At 35.0% G+C, this 16,962-nt stretch overlaps 1 protein-coding gene across 2 annotated transcripts; it reads left to right on the plus strand.

Moving 5' to 3' along the window:
• The first annotated feature begins 4,503 nt into the window (after positions 1-4,503).
• LOC131011156 (uncharacterized protein At2g39795, mitochondrial-like) lies at positions 4,504-12,836 on the plus strand. 2 transcript variants are annotated; one of them, XM_057938953.1, is made up of 5 exons: positions 4,504-4,824; positions 8,025-8,245; positions 8,542-8,880; positions 11,956-12,275; positions 12,355-12,836. In XM_057938953.1, the coding sequence occupies exons 3-5, from the start codon at positions 8,680-8,682 to the stop codon at positions 12,515-12,517; spliced, it is 684 nt and encodes a 227-aa protein (XP_057794936.1). In that variant the 5' UTR covers positions 4,504-4,824; positions 8,025-8,245; positions 8,542-8,679; the 3' UTR covers positions 12,518-12,836. The 2 variants fall into 2 exon arrangements, with proteins under 2 accessions (XP_057794936.1, XP_057794935.1); XM_057938952.1 differs by lacking the exon at positions 4,504-4,824 and having other exon boundaries at positions 7,951-8,245.
• The last annotated feature ends 4,126 nt before the right edge of the window (positions 12,837-16,962 follow it).

The raw sequence follows: 16,962 nt of genomic DNA on the forward strand, positions 1-16,962 counted from the left end.
GATACACGGTCTAAAAATATGTAAAATTTTTGCACGTAGAAATAATCAATACACATGGAATTAATATAAGAAAAAATAAATATAATAAATGTAAACACACACACATATATATAATAATAATAATAATAATAATAATAATAATAATAATAATAATAATAATAATAATAATAATAATAATAATAATAATAAATAATAATTTTGTAGTGTTGTATGGGATACGTGTTTTGATAAATGATTGTGAGATGTGTATAAAGTAAAAAAAGAGATCCTTTTAAATTGAGTGGAGAAAAAGACAAATCAAAGTTAATGGGTTAGATAGTCGTATCTTTTTGTAAATATTGAGAGTGAATGGGTTTAAAATATAAGAAGTAGTTTTCAAAAAGATAAAAATTCACAGACAAATGAAGTAATATATTAAAAATACCAACATCAAACATTCTGGAAAACTTACCTATGAACAATATTATGAGTAGGTACAATTTTCATCATCATATCCATATATCATAATTTTAAGACTCCGACGATTAGTAACTCTAGATGCAGATTGACTCTAGCTAACTTGTACTAATCATCATCACATAAGACACAAGTAAATGTTAGAACTTGAACAGTAATCTTAGATTCGACACCATCAACGGCAATCGAGGTATTAAAATCTTATGTACAACGTTAACTTTTTAAAATAATTGATGATTATGTGTATCTAAACATTTATTTTTATTTAAAAACTTAGACAAATTTCATCTAACAAATTGCTACTTGAGTTAGATTTACATGCAATATCTAAACTTCAATAATTATGAACATCATATTTAATGAAATTGATCATATATTGATTCATCATATCAACAACATCCAACGTAGGAGTAAGTAGATCTCTATCTTGTAAGTAAAAATCATAATCACAATAAGTTTAGACACTATCTCATGTAACGAATCTCCAGAATAATCGAGCAAAATATCGCTTGGTATTTTAACAACAATGAACATCCTTTGAATCATCAATGATTCTATCTACTTGTAAGTTGCAACCCAAGCAGAAAATTCTTCCAATTCATGAGCTTCATTAGTAGATGAAACTTGCTAAAGTATCATATCCAATGGCAATATCTCAAAATCATGAGGTTACTCAAAATATAAGAAGATAATAATTAACAATTTTTTGTTGGAAACCTTTAGGGATGACAGGTAAGATTTGAATAAAATCAACACTGGATACAATAGTTTTGCTCCAAAAGGAAAAAATTTATAAGATTCAACAGATATTGACATTATATGTAGCAAAGTTCAATCGGAGTCTTAAAATATTATTTGTACATCATGAAAGCTTCATTTCAAATAATAAGTTTATCTTTCACCATAAGTACTTATGCTAGTAGCCTAGTAGTCTTCTTTGCATCATACTTAATATTGAATCTTCAGTAGGATTAATATAAACTTTAAATCGATAATGTACAGTTCTTTCCATAGGAGCATTAACGAAACAATACCACTTATACATTTAACTCAAATATATATAAAAAATAAGTACATTATCTAATTTTACACATGCCATATGCATTTCAGTTTAATGGAATTGAAGATGTTAAACTGGAATTACGATTATAACATAATCGAGAGACTCCTTTACTTAATATACAATTTGCATTAAAATGCAAATCTTTGTAGATATTATCACATACGATTTGTCATAGTAAGACATTTTCTAAAATTAACAAACAATAATAAATCATATAATTACAAAGTTACATTATTGCAAATTGATCTACAACAAAATTTATACTTTAAACACGAATAAGAGAAACTCATTGATCAAAACTATGTATAACCATTTTATATATAAGAAAAAACTTATAACTTAATAAAAATATTATAAACCTAGCTAAGTATAATACAAATATAAAAAAAAATGCAAAAATATTAAAAATGCATTATACATTCGATTTAATTTAATAGGGGTATAGAGTAAACTCTATCCCATCCTCACTTATTCACCTTGATTTTAAATCTATCTTTCATTCTTCTCGCTTTCTTTCATCCTCAACCCCGCTCATTTATATTTTTCGCTCTTCTCTTCTTCCTCCCCCTACTTCCGTAAAAATACACACACACACACACACACACAAACACACACAAGTATATTAGGTCTACATGCAGCTATCATATTTGAAATAAGGTCTTCAACGGCAAAAATAATGAAATTTATGTTATTTGATAATAATTTTTCGAGAAGCAATATTTTTTATGGGTTAAATTATGACATTAATTATAAATTATATATATATATATATATATATATATAATTCAAAGTATATAAATCATTGCAACTATATAACCAACTCATGTTATATTTTTTGAGAAAAAATAATATACTTTGTATGTCCCGTAAAAATACTCTCTTCGTCTCACTTATCTTGACACTTTTATTTTGAGCACGAAAATTAAGAATAAGGGATTAAGAGTGTAAAGTAGGTGGAAACCATTTACTTAATGTGTGTAGCTGGTAGGGACCGCATACTATTTTTGAAAAGTGTCATTATAAATGAGACAAATTAAAAAAGAAAGTGTGTCAAGAGAAGTGAGACGGAGGGAGTAGTATTTTGTTGTTTTAATACATTCATAAACAATAGTACATTCTCATTTATAGACATTACCCCACAACAAATCAATACATAGTTATGTTAAATATATCAACTTATTTGCTTATTATACTACATATGCCTCATCAATTGGGTTCATTTCTCCACTAACAATACAATTAGTAAATCATTTTAACACTGCTCCTAATATGAGATCATTTGAACAATACAATATATAAAGTATCATTTGTTATTTATTTTAATGTCATTTATAATTAGTAAATCATTTTAACACTGCTCCTAATGTGACTATGTGAGATCATGGCTCAGTCGAGTTTGGTTCACACGCAGAGCCATGATCCGCACAAGGGAGACCCAACATGAGATCAACTCTAATAGTTATAGATTATAAATACAAAACTCATTATTTTTAAAATAAAACCCTATTTTTTGTGACAACACCGATCATATTATAAAACACTACAAATTCTCTATATTAATTTATTGTCTCTCTATAAATATTGGATTCATGGATTAATTTCCACTAAATTATTTATTCAACTCATGAATTGTTTGTTTCTTTTTTAAATTGGAACCCAATCCTTTTTAATTAATAAAAAATTTAGAAATCTTATAACACCATTCATGAACTCTTCTTATTTAATTCTTTTTTTTTAGTTTACGTTTTTTAATTAAATAATTTTATTTATATTTGTATGATTCATATCCATGTAATTCTTTATTTATTAGTATTATTGTAAGTAAGTAAAGATGAATCGTGAGATAATAAATTTCAATTTCGTCGTCTTATATATAACACAAAAGTGGTTCACATATTGGATAACTGAATGAAAATTAATTTTATATTAAACTTAATAGAAAAAACTTAGTATTATTTTTAGTGTCTTTACGTTTATTAATAAAATAGAATTTATATACACAATCATAATCCATGATTTTAATACTCTCTACATTCCTTATTATACAACTTTATAAAATACTCCATCCATCCACGAAAGAACTTCTTATCTTTCCTTTTTGGGACGTCCACAAAATAACTTCCTACCTATTTTTGGACTATACCCACCACTTATAATCCTCTTACTTTTCACTTTTCACAACTCCCAATATTAATTATAACACATTTTCACCACTCCCAATACACTCAACTACCTTTTATCCACTCTCAATACACTCAACAATATTTTTTCTTAAAACCCGTGCCACTCCCTCCTAGGAAGTTCTTTCATGGACGGAGGGAGTATTTAATAACTTATATATTTTTCTAAATTACGTTTAGCCCAGAAAAAAACTTTTGATTTATTATTATTATTATTATTATTATTATTATTGTACCATAGCTATACATAAACTAAATAAAAATAAAATAAAATTAATAAAGTACACGAATTTTGTGGTAATTTTCAATATCTCATACTCCCTCCGTCCCAAACGAAATGTCCTCCTTCTTTTGGGCACGGTTATTAAGGATGCATTATCTACCTAATCTAGTAGAAATTGAAATAATGCCATGAAATGTCATTGAATCTTATATGCTACCTAATCTAGTAGAAATTGAAATTTCCTTAATATTCTACTAGATTAGGTAGATAATGCATCCTTAATAAGCGTGCCCAAAAGAAGGAGGACATTTCGTTTGGGACGGAGGGAGTATTTTTTTTAAGCTATCAACAACCAACATTTGATATAACAATTTTTGAATTTTTAATTGGTTTAAATAGCTTGAAATTAAAGCTTAAATTGTTACTTCAAATAAAAAGAAGTTTAAAACCTTTACGCAAACAGAGGCAAACCAACAAAATCAATTACATTTAATAAGCAATCTATTTTTGGGTAAAACAAAAATAATTAAATAATTTAAATAATATAAAAAAGAGAACTTGAGCAACCCTAATTTTATTTCTAAACCAGCGCCGCTTAATTCTTCCCTTTTTTCTTGTTTCTTTTCTTCTTTCTTTGCAGCTTCTTCTTCTCTCTTCTTTTTGTCTCTTTTCTTCTTTCTTTTCAGATTCTTCTTCTCTCTTCTTCTTTGTCTTCTTTTTCTTCTTCTTCTTCTTCTTCTTCTAATTTTTGAATCTAACCAAAACATAGTACCCTTCAAATCAATCCATAGAAATACCTATTATATTTCATATGTTGATACTTTTTTTTGTTTCTCTACATGCGAATCGATTTTCCACTTTCGAATCGATGGATTCTGAACCCTCTAGATCAGATTGAGCTGGTGAGTGCTTAGATCCTCTCCTTCTTGCGCTCCCCTCTTTTTTGATCTTTCAAGTCAAAAGCTTGATAATTACAATTTCTCTTTTCCAATGCTTCCATTATTTTTTGGCCTCTCAACTCAGAAGCTTGAGATTATGTGGAAAAAAATAGCAGAGATAAAGTTTACATAAAATCAAATGAGATGAACTGTTATTTATACTAATCAATTTTTTGGAGCCAAAGTCTGTTTCTGCATTTGTTTAATGGATATTGTAATATTTGAATGACTATTATCGAATAACATCTTACACATTGGATAAAAGATGACACTAGGGATAAAAGATGATACTGTCTAGACGGGAAAATGGCACTACACTGATGTACTCAGCTTTTATATACTCACTCGACTAAACAATACTGCACTTGACGGGAAACACATTCCCTTCGAAATCTAAGCTTTAATATTAGTACTAATGTTGTATCCCGTGTGATGTTGATGCACAATAAGAGTATTTTAAAAAAATTATGTATAATAAAATGTTGATAAAATAATTATTAATAAAACTAATATCAACAGAGAGAGAAAATAATTGTATTAAATATTATATTACCAAACAATTAGGTTTATTAAACTCTAATAGAGATCTTATATAGCCTAGAATGTCCAAACAACTAAGAATGAAGAAATTAAAATTTATAAATAATATTGCAATAGTAAAATTAATAAATTAAAGTTCATTTCATGATCTTTCGTTAAAGATTTATATTGCATATTTTATCCTAGATATAATTACATGAAAATGAGAATAATGTGCCCTACCTATAAAATGAGAAGAAAAAGGAAGAAATTAAAATTTATAATTAATATTGTAACAATAAAATTTTCGGTGGTTTTGTATTTAATTTTTTGTCAACAATTTTTATTTTTTATTTTGAAGTGTATTGAAATTTGTTAATTTTGTATTTAATTGTAAATTATTATTTTTTTGTCAATTTCAATTTACTCTTCTAGTTGAATTTATTTACACTCTTATTATTATTATTATTATTATTATTATTATTATTATTTTTTTTTTTTTTTTTTTTTTTTTTTTCAATTTTACCTATATATTTTTCTAAATTATATATTAGTCCATAAAGCTTGTTAATTTTATTTAACTTATGTAATTTATATCGTTGTTACTTTTATCATATTTGGACCCTAGTTATAATATATGAAATTAACTATTAGTAGTATATGAATAATGTATATCATTCAATAACTTATGGAGTAGTATTTTTTTCTATAGGAATCAACAATTATGTTTAATATGAAAATTTTGAACACTTAATTGGATGAAGTAACCTTAAATTAAAAGTCCAACTATTATTAAATCATCATCCAATACATAAAAAAATAATTAAATTTAACAAATTAGGTCACCTTTAATTTTATAATTTTGGCATTTATAAAACAGAATTAATAGCCCACACTTCATATTAAAATTTTGGGTTCTTAAAAGTTCAAATTTCAAATTATAAAAGTATTAAACGTCCATACTTAATTAGCCCAAAATCTAAAGCTCAAATAAAAAAAAATTAATTAAACTCAACAATCAAAAACAAAATTAAAAATAAATATAATAATCATTATAAAATGAAAAATACTTCTACCTCTAATATCATCTCTTTTTCGTCTTTCCTAAAACCTCTTAACTTAGGGCCCGTTTGATTGAATCCACTAAATATGTAGATATTAATTATATCTGGATAATTAATCCAGTTGTTGTGAGTTTAATTAACTAATCCTTTGTTTGATATAAAGTTAATACTCCCTCCGTCCCTGAAATGGCTTCCTCTTTGGGGACGGCACGGGTTTTAATAAAAAGTTATAAAGTGTATTGATAGTGGAGAAAAAGTGATATAATTATTATTGGAAGTTGTGAAAAGTGTTATAATTAGTATTGGGAGTGGTGAAAAGTGAAAAGTAAGAATAAATAAAGTATTATTAGTGGTGGGGTAGGTTTCCAAAAATGGAAAGAAAGAAAGAGGAAGTTATTTGGGGGACGTCCCAAAATGGAAAAAGAGGAAGTTATTTTAGGGACGGAGGGAGTAATATATGTATATCTTGTTTTGGGTGTTTGATGGCATTCCAGATATAAGTCGAAAGGGATGACATATCCTTTGAAATTACCATGTTAACCTCCACTATTTATGAAATTGACCGAACAGAAACCACACGTACCCCCCACCCCCCACCTCCCACCCATTTGTTGTACAGACCTCCAGTGAGAGAAACACCAACGCGGTGGAGAGAGAGAGCCTGGGGAGCACCAGCATGTCCCAAAACGACATCGAGAAGCTGCCGTTTTTCGACTTCGCCGCCAAGGCCAGCAGCCCCGCTGCGGACTGCGCCGTCTGCCTCGAGAGCCCCTCCCTGGACTTCTGTTCTAGTTCTACAGTGTTCTGCTAGGGAAATTCGATTCAGGGTGTTTCAAAAAAAAAAAAAACTTGCACCGGCCGTTTTCTTCTCCTCCCAGCCCCCTTTTGCACCGGCCGTTTTCTTCTCCTCCCAGCCCTATGACAGCGTCGTTTTCGCTCTCGTCGTCCTCGGCGACGAAGATGATGAGCGGGAGATAGATGCTGTTTTCCGTGGAATTCCTGGGGTTTGGATTTCCGCCGCGGTAGCGGCGGCGGCGACGGGAGAAGGATCGGCAGCAGATGTAGGAGGCGAGGAGGAGGATGGAGAAGAAGACGACGAAGCCGAGGGCGATGGAGATGGCGCCGATCGAGGTGAGGTTTCTGGAGAGGGAGGGGGCTAACGGCGGCGGTGGAGGCGGTGGCGAGGCGGACGTTTGGAGAGAAAGGGGGTGGAAAATGCCATCTGAGTGAGAGGATCAAGGTTGGGGGCGTAGATGCAGCGTTTAATTTCATGGATAAAAATGTAAAGTACCACTTTAATCTCAATCACTGTCCATTCGGTATTAATGAACTGGGGGTGAGCATGGGTTGTAGTTTCTCAGCCGCACAGTGATTTTGCTGCGGGCTTCGGTTTTGATGCGGGCCTAATCTATTATTTACAATGCCTATCAAATTGAGTGTTAAGGTAAAAAATACAAATTATCTATGCCTTAGTAGTAATAATAAAATGACTGTATCTCTTTATTAGGTTTACAGTTACAGACATCGCAAAGCGCCGCCTTCACCTCTAATCCCTATTTCTTCCTATTCTCACGCTACCAGCTCAGCTCGTCTGCAATCTCTCTCTGTTTTCCGCCACTCGTCGCCCCCTCCGGCCCACGCCGCTCGCCTCGAAATCTCTACAGCAACAGCCTGCGCCGTGCTCCGCCTCACTGTGTAGCCTATCAGTTTTCGTCGTCCTGTTTCCTCCGGCCTCGGCCCATCCGTCCGGCGACTCTTTAGCAGCTCTGCCGACAACTCCCCAACCCAACGCCTAATAGCAGGTAAATCGACTGCAATTTGAAATGTGGGAGCTGAGATGTGGTAGTGAAGAATTCATATTTATTGCTGCTATTTATAGATAGTAAACCTGACTTAGCATATTCAAAATTCAAATTTGGGCTCCATAAATTGGAGCCAAAAGTGCACTGAACCTATTACCCAACAGATAAATTTGATCCAAATTATTCAGTAGATTAAAGGAAGTGTAACTTGGCGGGAAAAATTGGCAACTGAAAACCTTGCTTTAATATTAGTATAGATAGATAGATAGATAGATTAACATTTCAAATAATTACAGGTGCACCAATTAGAAGATACTCGATTTATTTTGGTTTTGTGAAGTCGCAGTAGAGGATCTCCACCCGGAAAACCCTCCTTAAACCCTTGAGATTTGAGAACGTTGCAGTTCACATCTGCTGCATCAATCTACACGAAAATGGCTCATCGTCTTGTTCGAGGATTACGAGGGGCCGTAAGAACTCTTGTCTTTCACCAACCCCCAAAACCCCTCACCCAGTTTTTGACTCCAACTAGAAATTACGTCAACGATATGCGAAAATCGGCCTTCGAGGGCAACATTGCTCGCCTCATTCGGAGCGAAATCCAGTACGAGCTCGACCATTCCCCGCCGTCTGTGGTATTAAATTCTGTCTTTGTTTTATTTCCATCGACGAGCACTTTTTATTCATATGAATTAACGAACTGATGCGTGATGTTTTGATGATGATGAGAGTATTTGGGTGTTTTGGAAGTTTGATTTTTGGATATTTTTTTTGCTCTAATATGGGCAATCTTGTTACTCTTTATGGAATAAACTTGCCTTGGATCGATGAATGATTTAAGTTGTCTTTATTATGTTAATGACTGTCCATTACATTTTATGTTATTTTTGGCTATGAATTTGTGCAGCGGCAATGATTTGAGCTTTTGTAATTTTTTTATTCGTAGCTTCATGGACTTGTGGCTAATAGAAAAGGCAGATATATGATTCTATGTGAGAACTTAACTGTATTTTGTGAATTGCACCTTGAGAGTTGGAGTGTTTAGAAACGCCTTCTCGTTTACGATTCCTTCATGAATCAACAGTAAAAAAGTGTATTCCTTTCCAAGTTGAGGATTCACCACTGCATTTTCTTCATTTCCATCTTCGTCTGGAATTTCGTGTTCTGTAACAGCTGGTGTTTCGTTTTGTGAAACATTGTATTGTTGTAAATGGACATAAAATTTTTACTGTAATTATCTGGTGGGGCTTGGGTCTGAGGTTTAAGTGTATATGACAAAGAATGACTGCTAACTTTGTTTGTAGTGGTATCGTGTCACTGCTGGTAGATTTAAGAGCCAAGAGGGAGTAAATGAAAAAAGGTAATGTTAATTTGAAGGAGTTGAATTAGAGCCATGAATGAAACTCTCCACTAAGATGTAACTCTTGCCCCTCAGGCTAAGCTAATAACCATAGAGATGCAAATAACTCTCTGTCCACCTTGGGCATTCAGGTGCGACTTTATAGTTAAGTACATATATGTTAATAACTAAAGAAAATAATCTTCCTTATCATAGATCCATGATTCTTGCTAATTAGAACATCTAAATATTCACCTTAAAAGAAAAACACATCTAAATATTCTGCTAATCAAAGATCCAAATATCATGCTAATAATGTCTCCTAATTATTAATTGTATCCATGATACATTTATGCCCCTTAGTTTATTCTTCCTGCATGAGTAGACTGGTCGGTTTTTGGTGCCTTGTGTATCTTTATCTTTGTGAGCTACCAGAAAACTAGCTTCCACAAGACTAGAAAATACGAAATTGACATTCGAAGTTTGAAAAATCTAACCCTGGCAATTCTCTCATTTGGGTGTCCTCACCACTCCACTAAAGTCTGATGCACTACAAGGACTTCCATAGTTGTATTTCTTTGTTAGCTAAGTTGTCCAATGAACCAACCAGAAGAAGCTCTGTCCATAATAGTGAAGGATGTTGGTACTTTAGATGTTCCTATGGTCTCTATGTAGCGAAAAAATGCTCAGCCCTTGCAAGCCTTCTGATGGCATGAGTGCCATGAAAGCTAGAATGTTTCTTTTTTTTTCTTTCTTTATTTATTTCGTTAATTTTATTTTTTTATCCATTGACATTGTGGGAGGGTTGGAAAAGTCGTTGCTGACTATTATTTTTTTGTCTTGACTACATCTGCCTTTGTGGATCCAATACTTGCCTTGCCTATGATTGTTTCCCCTGTTGTGAGATGGTCAACATTTTACTTAATTTGACTATGGGAATGTTGTTTTGCAATACTTTGATTCTCCTATCATGATTTGATGGCTCTTCTTTACTGCCTCCAGTCACGTTTTCAATCTTGTTTATCCGTAGGTCGGTATAGGTTGATAGAGCTAGTTTTAATAGTTTTGAGAGAGTTGTACAAAATCCATGAATGATCTCGAACAAGTTGATAGCCATACAGCTATAAAAATTGCTACCATTTTTGCATGCAGGTGTGTGATTTATAGGTACTTACATAAATGTAAATTAGGTAGGAAAATCATCTTGCTAATTAGACACCCAAAGTTTATGCCAATAGTCTTTCTAATTGTTGTACTATTCTATTGGCTAATTTAATTCCTTATACCACTTAGGACACTATTGCATTTTGTGTAAGCAGATCAACATATAATATCCTACACTATAATCACAAGAAGGGACAAAACTTCCATTGTTTTAGGCGTTAGCATCTTATTCTTCATCGGCATGTTAATAACATAATATGATGTGATGTAAAGGTGTATCTTGAGACGTTCAATTGGAGAAAATGATTTCTTACATTCTCTTGGCATATATTTTTTTCTCTTCTTCAAAGGCTTTCTCTCTTTTGTGCTTGTCTTTTCTCTTATATGGCAAAACCTTGTCTCAGGCAGAAATCTGGTAGATGGACTCATAAGATAATTCATGAAGTTCCCTCATGAATTGGTTTGACTGTTAGCATATGCTATGCCCATAGCTTAGTGTTTCCTATCTTGTGAGGCTAAAACTCAATTAATATTCGTGAAGGTAAAAGAAATGGGAAAGGGATTAAAACCATTGCATGTGAATTATTACAAATGGTTGTTCAAGGAAAACTCTATCCCAATTCCACTGTCCTCATCATTCCCTGACTGTTCATAGGTATTCTTTATACTTGTCATGTTTTTGCTTTAACTTACTGATATTGGCTACAATGGTCATGCAAATATTTGGGAGTAGCGTTAATCTTGAGTATAATGTATCAAAGGTGCACTTAACTCGGATATAGTGAGCATTATTGCTAAAAGGCATTTATGCATGAAATTTAAATATTCGAAGGTTTGCTAGTCTTCTTCTCAAACTGGGAAAAGCATTTATGCATTGCCATTTTTGCTTTAGTCTCATGCTATAATCAAATTCTTCATGTTGTGTGAATTAGCTAACATTTGCAGATGAAATTATTCTTTCTTCGTGCCTTTCGTGGTATTATTACCTTGGATGTCTGTAATAATCACAAAAGTCTTGTCTCCATCATATATGAAATGACTATATATTTCATTGTGATTTATGGAGAATCTACTTTTTTCATCTTGTTTGAACAATTCTAGAAGCATCTAGCTTGCTTTTCTTGAATGAGGATTATAGGAATATTAGTACCAAAAAAAAAAGATTAAGAAAATGAATTGAATTACCTGACAATCTTCATGCATACAGCCTATACCAGAATTCAATTCATTCAAGGTTGATGAACTACCAGGGGAGCAGTGGATTCGACTAAGCAGGAAATTTGGAGAGGATGAGGAGATAAAAATAGAGGTGACTATGTTTGATGGATCTGTTCCCATGAAAATGCATGATGATAAGGAGGATGTGAAGCTTCATGTTACTTTGATAGTTGATGTCATGAAGGGGAAAGACGGGGACATATTGGAGTTTGTTTGCTCTGGGTGGCCAGGTTGTATAGAGATACGCAATGTATTTATCCGTGGGCAAGGCAGATTAAAAGGTCGGCCGTACATGGGTCCCCAATTCAAGTATGTCGTTCAGCCATACATCACGTTCCTTAAAAAATGTGGTGAGCATGTTTCTTAACCTTTTAGTTTTGATGTGCAGGGAATTGGACGATGAGCTTCAGGATTCTCTCTACGATTTCTTAGAGGCAAGGGGTGTAGATGACGAGCTGGCTGAGTTTTTGCATGCCTATATGAGGTACAAGGATAAAAATGAGTACATACGCTGGATGGAAAGCATGAAAACTTATATTCAGAAGAAATAGATAACAAAACGTGTCGTTTCTTTTTGGTATCGATGAATCTGTATGCAACAAATGCCCTGACGCCTTGTCATTGTACAAGTCATAAAACTGAGGGTTTGGAAGATGGGAGAAATTGTTGCACAGAATTGTTTATTAGCATCATTTCATGTTAGAAGAAGCTAAGAACCTTTTGATCGAAGCTAGTTAGTTTTTTTTTTTTTTTTTTTTCTCGTTCGTCTGCTGCAGTTTAATTTAGATTGATTAGTAATACGTGTGTCGACTAATTGAGAAAATTTTGTTTATTCATTCAAATTTTTGAATTACGATATCTTCCGACCAATTGAGAAAGTTCTCGGCGCATGAGCTAGATTATGTGCTGCTCTGTTAGCTGAAATACATATGAAATACTCAGTTGTAATGAAATTAATGCAACATTTATTGTGGTAGTTGTACGATATCTATTTAATATCTTGATATAGATTCAGTAATACCATTTGGACAAAATATGATGAAATAATTTATAAAATAAATTTATTTAAAAATTTTGATTCAGAATAAAATAGAATTTAGCTAGTTTCATTGTTTTCTTTATAATGTAATTTTTTTGTTATTTTTTAATAATCTTTTTAATTATTATTATTTTTAAAGTACACAAACTATAAATAAAATAACAAAAAATAAAAAAATTATTAAAATATTACGAAAAAACTACAATATGTAGAAAACAATAAAACTAATTATACCCTTTTAAACTTGAATCAAAATTTATAAATAAATTGATTTAAAAAAAATTTTAACCTTATTTTTATCCAAATAGTGCTACTCATATAGATTTGTCTACCTATAGCTATATCATTTATTCCATGACTAAGTACTTTAATCATGTTATTAATAACATGTCCCCCATTTTATCTTGGTAAATTATAGGTTTTCGGGAAAAGAACTAAAATAAGTAAATGTACTATCTTTAAAGCGATTGTGACGGTATAGTACTAATATGAGTGGAGGGGCAACAGCCCCGACGCCATTTATAAGATAAAGGGAGGCCAATGAAGACGATGAGGAATCGATCATACTTTTAGAATTTGTGACATCGTATAAGACATAAGACATATTTAAACTCATAAATCGTAAAATTTTATGGAGTTCAAATATCTAATATTTGAATTTGTAATAAAATTGATATAACATTAAAGTTCATATATTTCTTTACACTTTTTCAAGTTCATATATAAAATCAAATTACCCCCAAAATTGATGTATTTAGGCGCTAACAACCCAAATTTATAATAGATCACAAAGTGGATGCCAAATATAGTGCACTAGATCTCTGAATGTTATTTTTTGCCTTACAAGAAACCAATTTTCGGGTTAAGTAAAGTGATTCATACAATAAGTTTATCAGTATTAGTTTTGGATAAATATCACTTTAAATCTTGTATTATATCCGTTTTTATCAAAAATGTCCCTAACTATATATACCACATAAGTATTTATTTATACAAAATCTCCTATACACTTGGGTGTACTGTACACTCAAGTTGATTTGTACCCAGATCATGACCCGCGTGCTAATCCAAACTCGCATCCTGACCCAAATCGTGTAAATGACACTATTTAGTTAAATAAATGACACTGTTTATATTGACACTATTCAATTATATAAATGACACTGTAATATGTCATTTTCAATCTTATAGATTGTTATATAAGATATTATAGTGTCATTTACAATCTTATTAGATACGATGGGAATAGTTTAGCGGGCGTTTGACCACCCCGCCTTCGCCGATCTGCCACCAGTCCGGCGTTGCTCGCCACCAGCCCGGCGTTGCTCGCCGGCTTCGCCGATCTGCCACCAATCCGACGTTGAACTGAGATCTGAACATCAAGGATATGGGAATAGTTTAGCGGGCGTTTGACCACCCCGCCTTCGCCGATCTGCCACCAGTCCGGCGTTGCTCGCCACCAGCCCGGCTATGCTCGCAACCGGCCACCGATCTGGACGCAGCCGGCCACCGATCTGCACGCGATCTCTGAGCCTGAGACTTCAGTCGTCGAGCCGCCGCACCTCTGAGCCTCACCGCCCCGACACCTGACTCTTTCCGCTGCCTCCGAGCAGCAGCAGCAGAGAGGCGATCGGCACGCACCCGGCCACCGCAGAGAGGCGATCTGCACGCAGCCTGCACGCAGAGAGAGATCTGATCGTGATTTGGAGAGAGTTGACCGCGATCTCTCTCTCTCGCCCGATCTGTCTCCTCGCGAGCTCCACCGCGACCTGCTCCGGCAAGGCCGCGGGCGTCGCTCAACGCCCGTTGCTCTCTCTCTCGCCCGATCTGTCGTCCTCGCGAGCTCCACCGCGAGCTGCTCCGGCAAGGCCGCGGGCGTCGCTCAACGCCCGTTGCTCTCTCTCAACCTTAGACGCCTCATCGCCTAGAACTCGACGTCGCCGCTGCAATCTCCGCTGCCGATCTGATCTTTCCTTCGGGATCTGATGGCGCCGCTGACGGCGGAGGTCCTGCGTAAGGCAGAACGCTCCAGCGCCGAGTTTCCGATGGTTTCGACGGCAGAGGTCTCCGGAAATGTTTCTCCACGAACATCGGGAGCGTCTCCCCAGCAGCGTCCCCCGACTGTTCTTTCTCCCCAGAAGTTCCCTCATCCTGCTGCTCTGCGTGAGGCTGAAGACTCCAGCGCCGATTTTCGTGTTGCTGCGACGATTGCTTCCGCTCCGACATCAGACAGAGGAGCCCTCAATCTCCCCTCGGTTTCTGCAAATTTTGAACATCATTTGAAACCCTCAAATGAGGTTTCTAAGCAAAACTTTCAAGTTAATCTCAAGAGCACGGTGGATGTCCCTGCTGCACCTGTTTCTGTGAATTTGACTGAAAAACAGAACGTCTCATACGCTCGGATTACTGCCCCTCAAACGGTTCGACAGCCGGATTTACCAGCGCATAATTTTTGTGCCCTTCGTCCGGTTAGGCATGGTGATCAAGGTACTCTTGTTATACCACGTGATATTCAGGATTCTCAATTGAAGAAGTTTAAGCATGCTCTTATAGGCAGACTTTTGTTAAATAAAGGCGATAAGCCGAGGCAATCTCGTGAGTTAAAGGCGGAACTTCAATCGCTTTGGAAAATTTCTTCTCCCTGGCACTTGATGCCGATGGGAAAGGGTTACTATACTCTTAGATTTCAGTCGCAAGAGGATAAAGCCACTGCCAAAGCTAATCTTTTATGGAATTTATCTGTTGGATCGCTTCGGTTACGTGATTGGGTACGTTACTTTAATCCCTACAAGGAATCCTCTTCTCTCGCTCAGGTGTGGGTTCGGATTTATTGTTTGCCTGTGGAGTTTTGGCATCCTGAAATTATTTCGGGTATTGGAAGTTGGCTTGGACAGCCGTTGAAAATTGATGGAAATTCTATGACTGAAGATGTTGGACACTTTGTGCGTATGTTGGTGGAAATTGATTTGGCACAGCTTTTGCCGATGACGCTTAATATTGATGGAGGGGACTACGAGTTTTCGGTGGAGTTCAGTTATGAATATATACCTATTTTTTGTCATCGATGCAAGATTACGGGCCATTCGATGGAGAAATGTCGCAAGGGTGACAAATCACAGAGAAAGACAACAGATGAGGTGGAAAAGAGTGGCAACGGACCGGAATGGCACGCTATCGGGAAGGCGGTGGTACAAGCTTCGGTATTGCATAACACTGAGGCTTTGGAATCGGTAGATAATAATGATTCTTCGGATCATTTGCAAGTTGCATCTGTTAAAGCTTTTGAGGTGAAGTCTGCTCTGACGGAGCGTGCTCAAGTGGAGCAGACCACGGGAGAGCAGAAGTCTGGGAATTCCTTTGCCCCTTTGATGACGGCGGAGCAATCAAGCGAGATGGCTGACCTTACAGTTTACGGGCCGGATACGGCTGTTTTGAAGCCGATTATTCAGCCAGCTAATAGTGACGAGGAGGTGAACGAGGATCTTGAGATGGAGACCCCGTCTGGGACGAATGTTAAAGACTATCCTACTACAGATTTTGCAAGTCGTACTTATCGGTTTGAAGAGCAGGTTAGCCAGGGAATACAATTACTTGTTGATCAATCACCGCCTAAACGACGGGGACGTCCTCCAAAGGGTATGGAGCGCCCGCGCTTCCAACAACCTTTGGAAGATAGCATAAAGAATCGACTCCGTCATGCGAAGCCGAGGGAGTTTGTTATCGATAATAGCAGAAGTGCTAGTATCTGTGTTATGAATAATATCTCCAAAGGACGTTGGTCGGATGAAATGGAGATGGACGATTTCTGCAACAACATGGATCATTCTTGAGATTGAGTTTCTGTACGCTTAAGTTTTAGGCTTCCTGCGTTTCCTCTTTTTGTTTTTTTCTTTCTTTTGACGAGTTCCTTCTTGAACCTCGGGCCCCTTGTTTCAGGCTTGGGAGTTCTTTGTTCGT

Source organism: Salvia miltiorrhiza, chromosome 2 (assembly GCF_028751815.1).
Source record: "Salvia miltiorrhiza cultivar Shanhuang (shh) chromosome 2, IMPLAD_Smil_shh, whole genome shotgun sequence".
NCBI classification, from domain to species: domain Eukaryota; kingdom Viridiplantae; phylum Streptophyta; class Magnoliopsida; order Lamiales; family Lamiaceae; genus Salvia; species Salvia miltiorrhiza.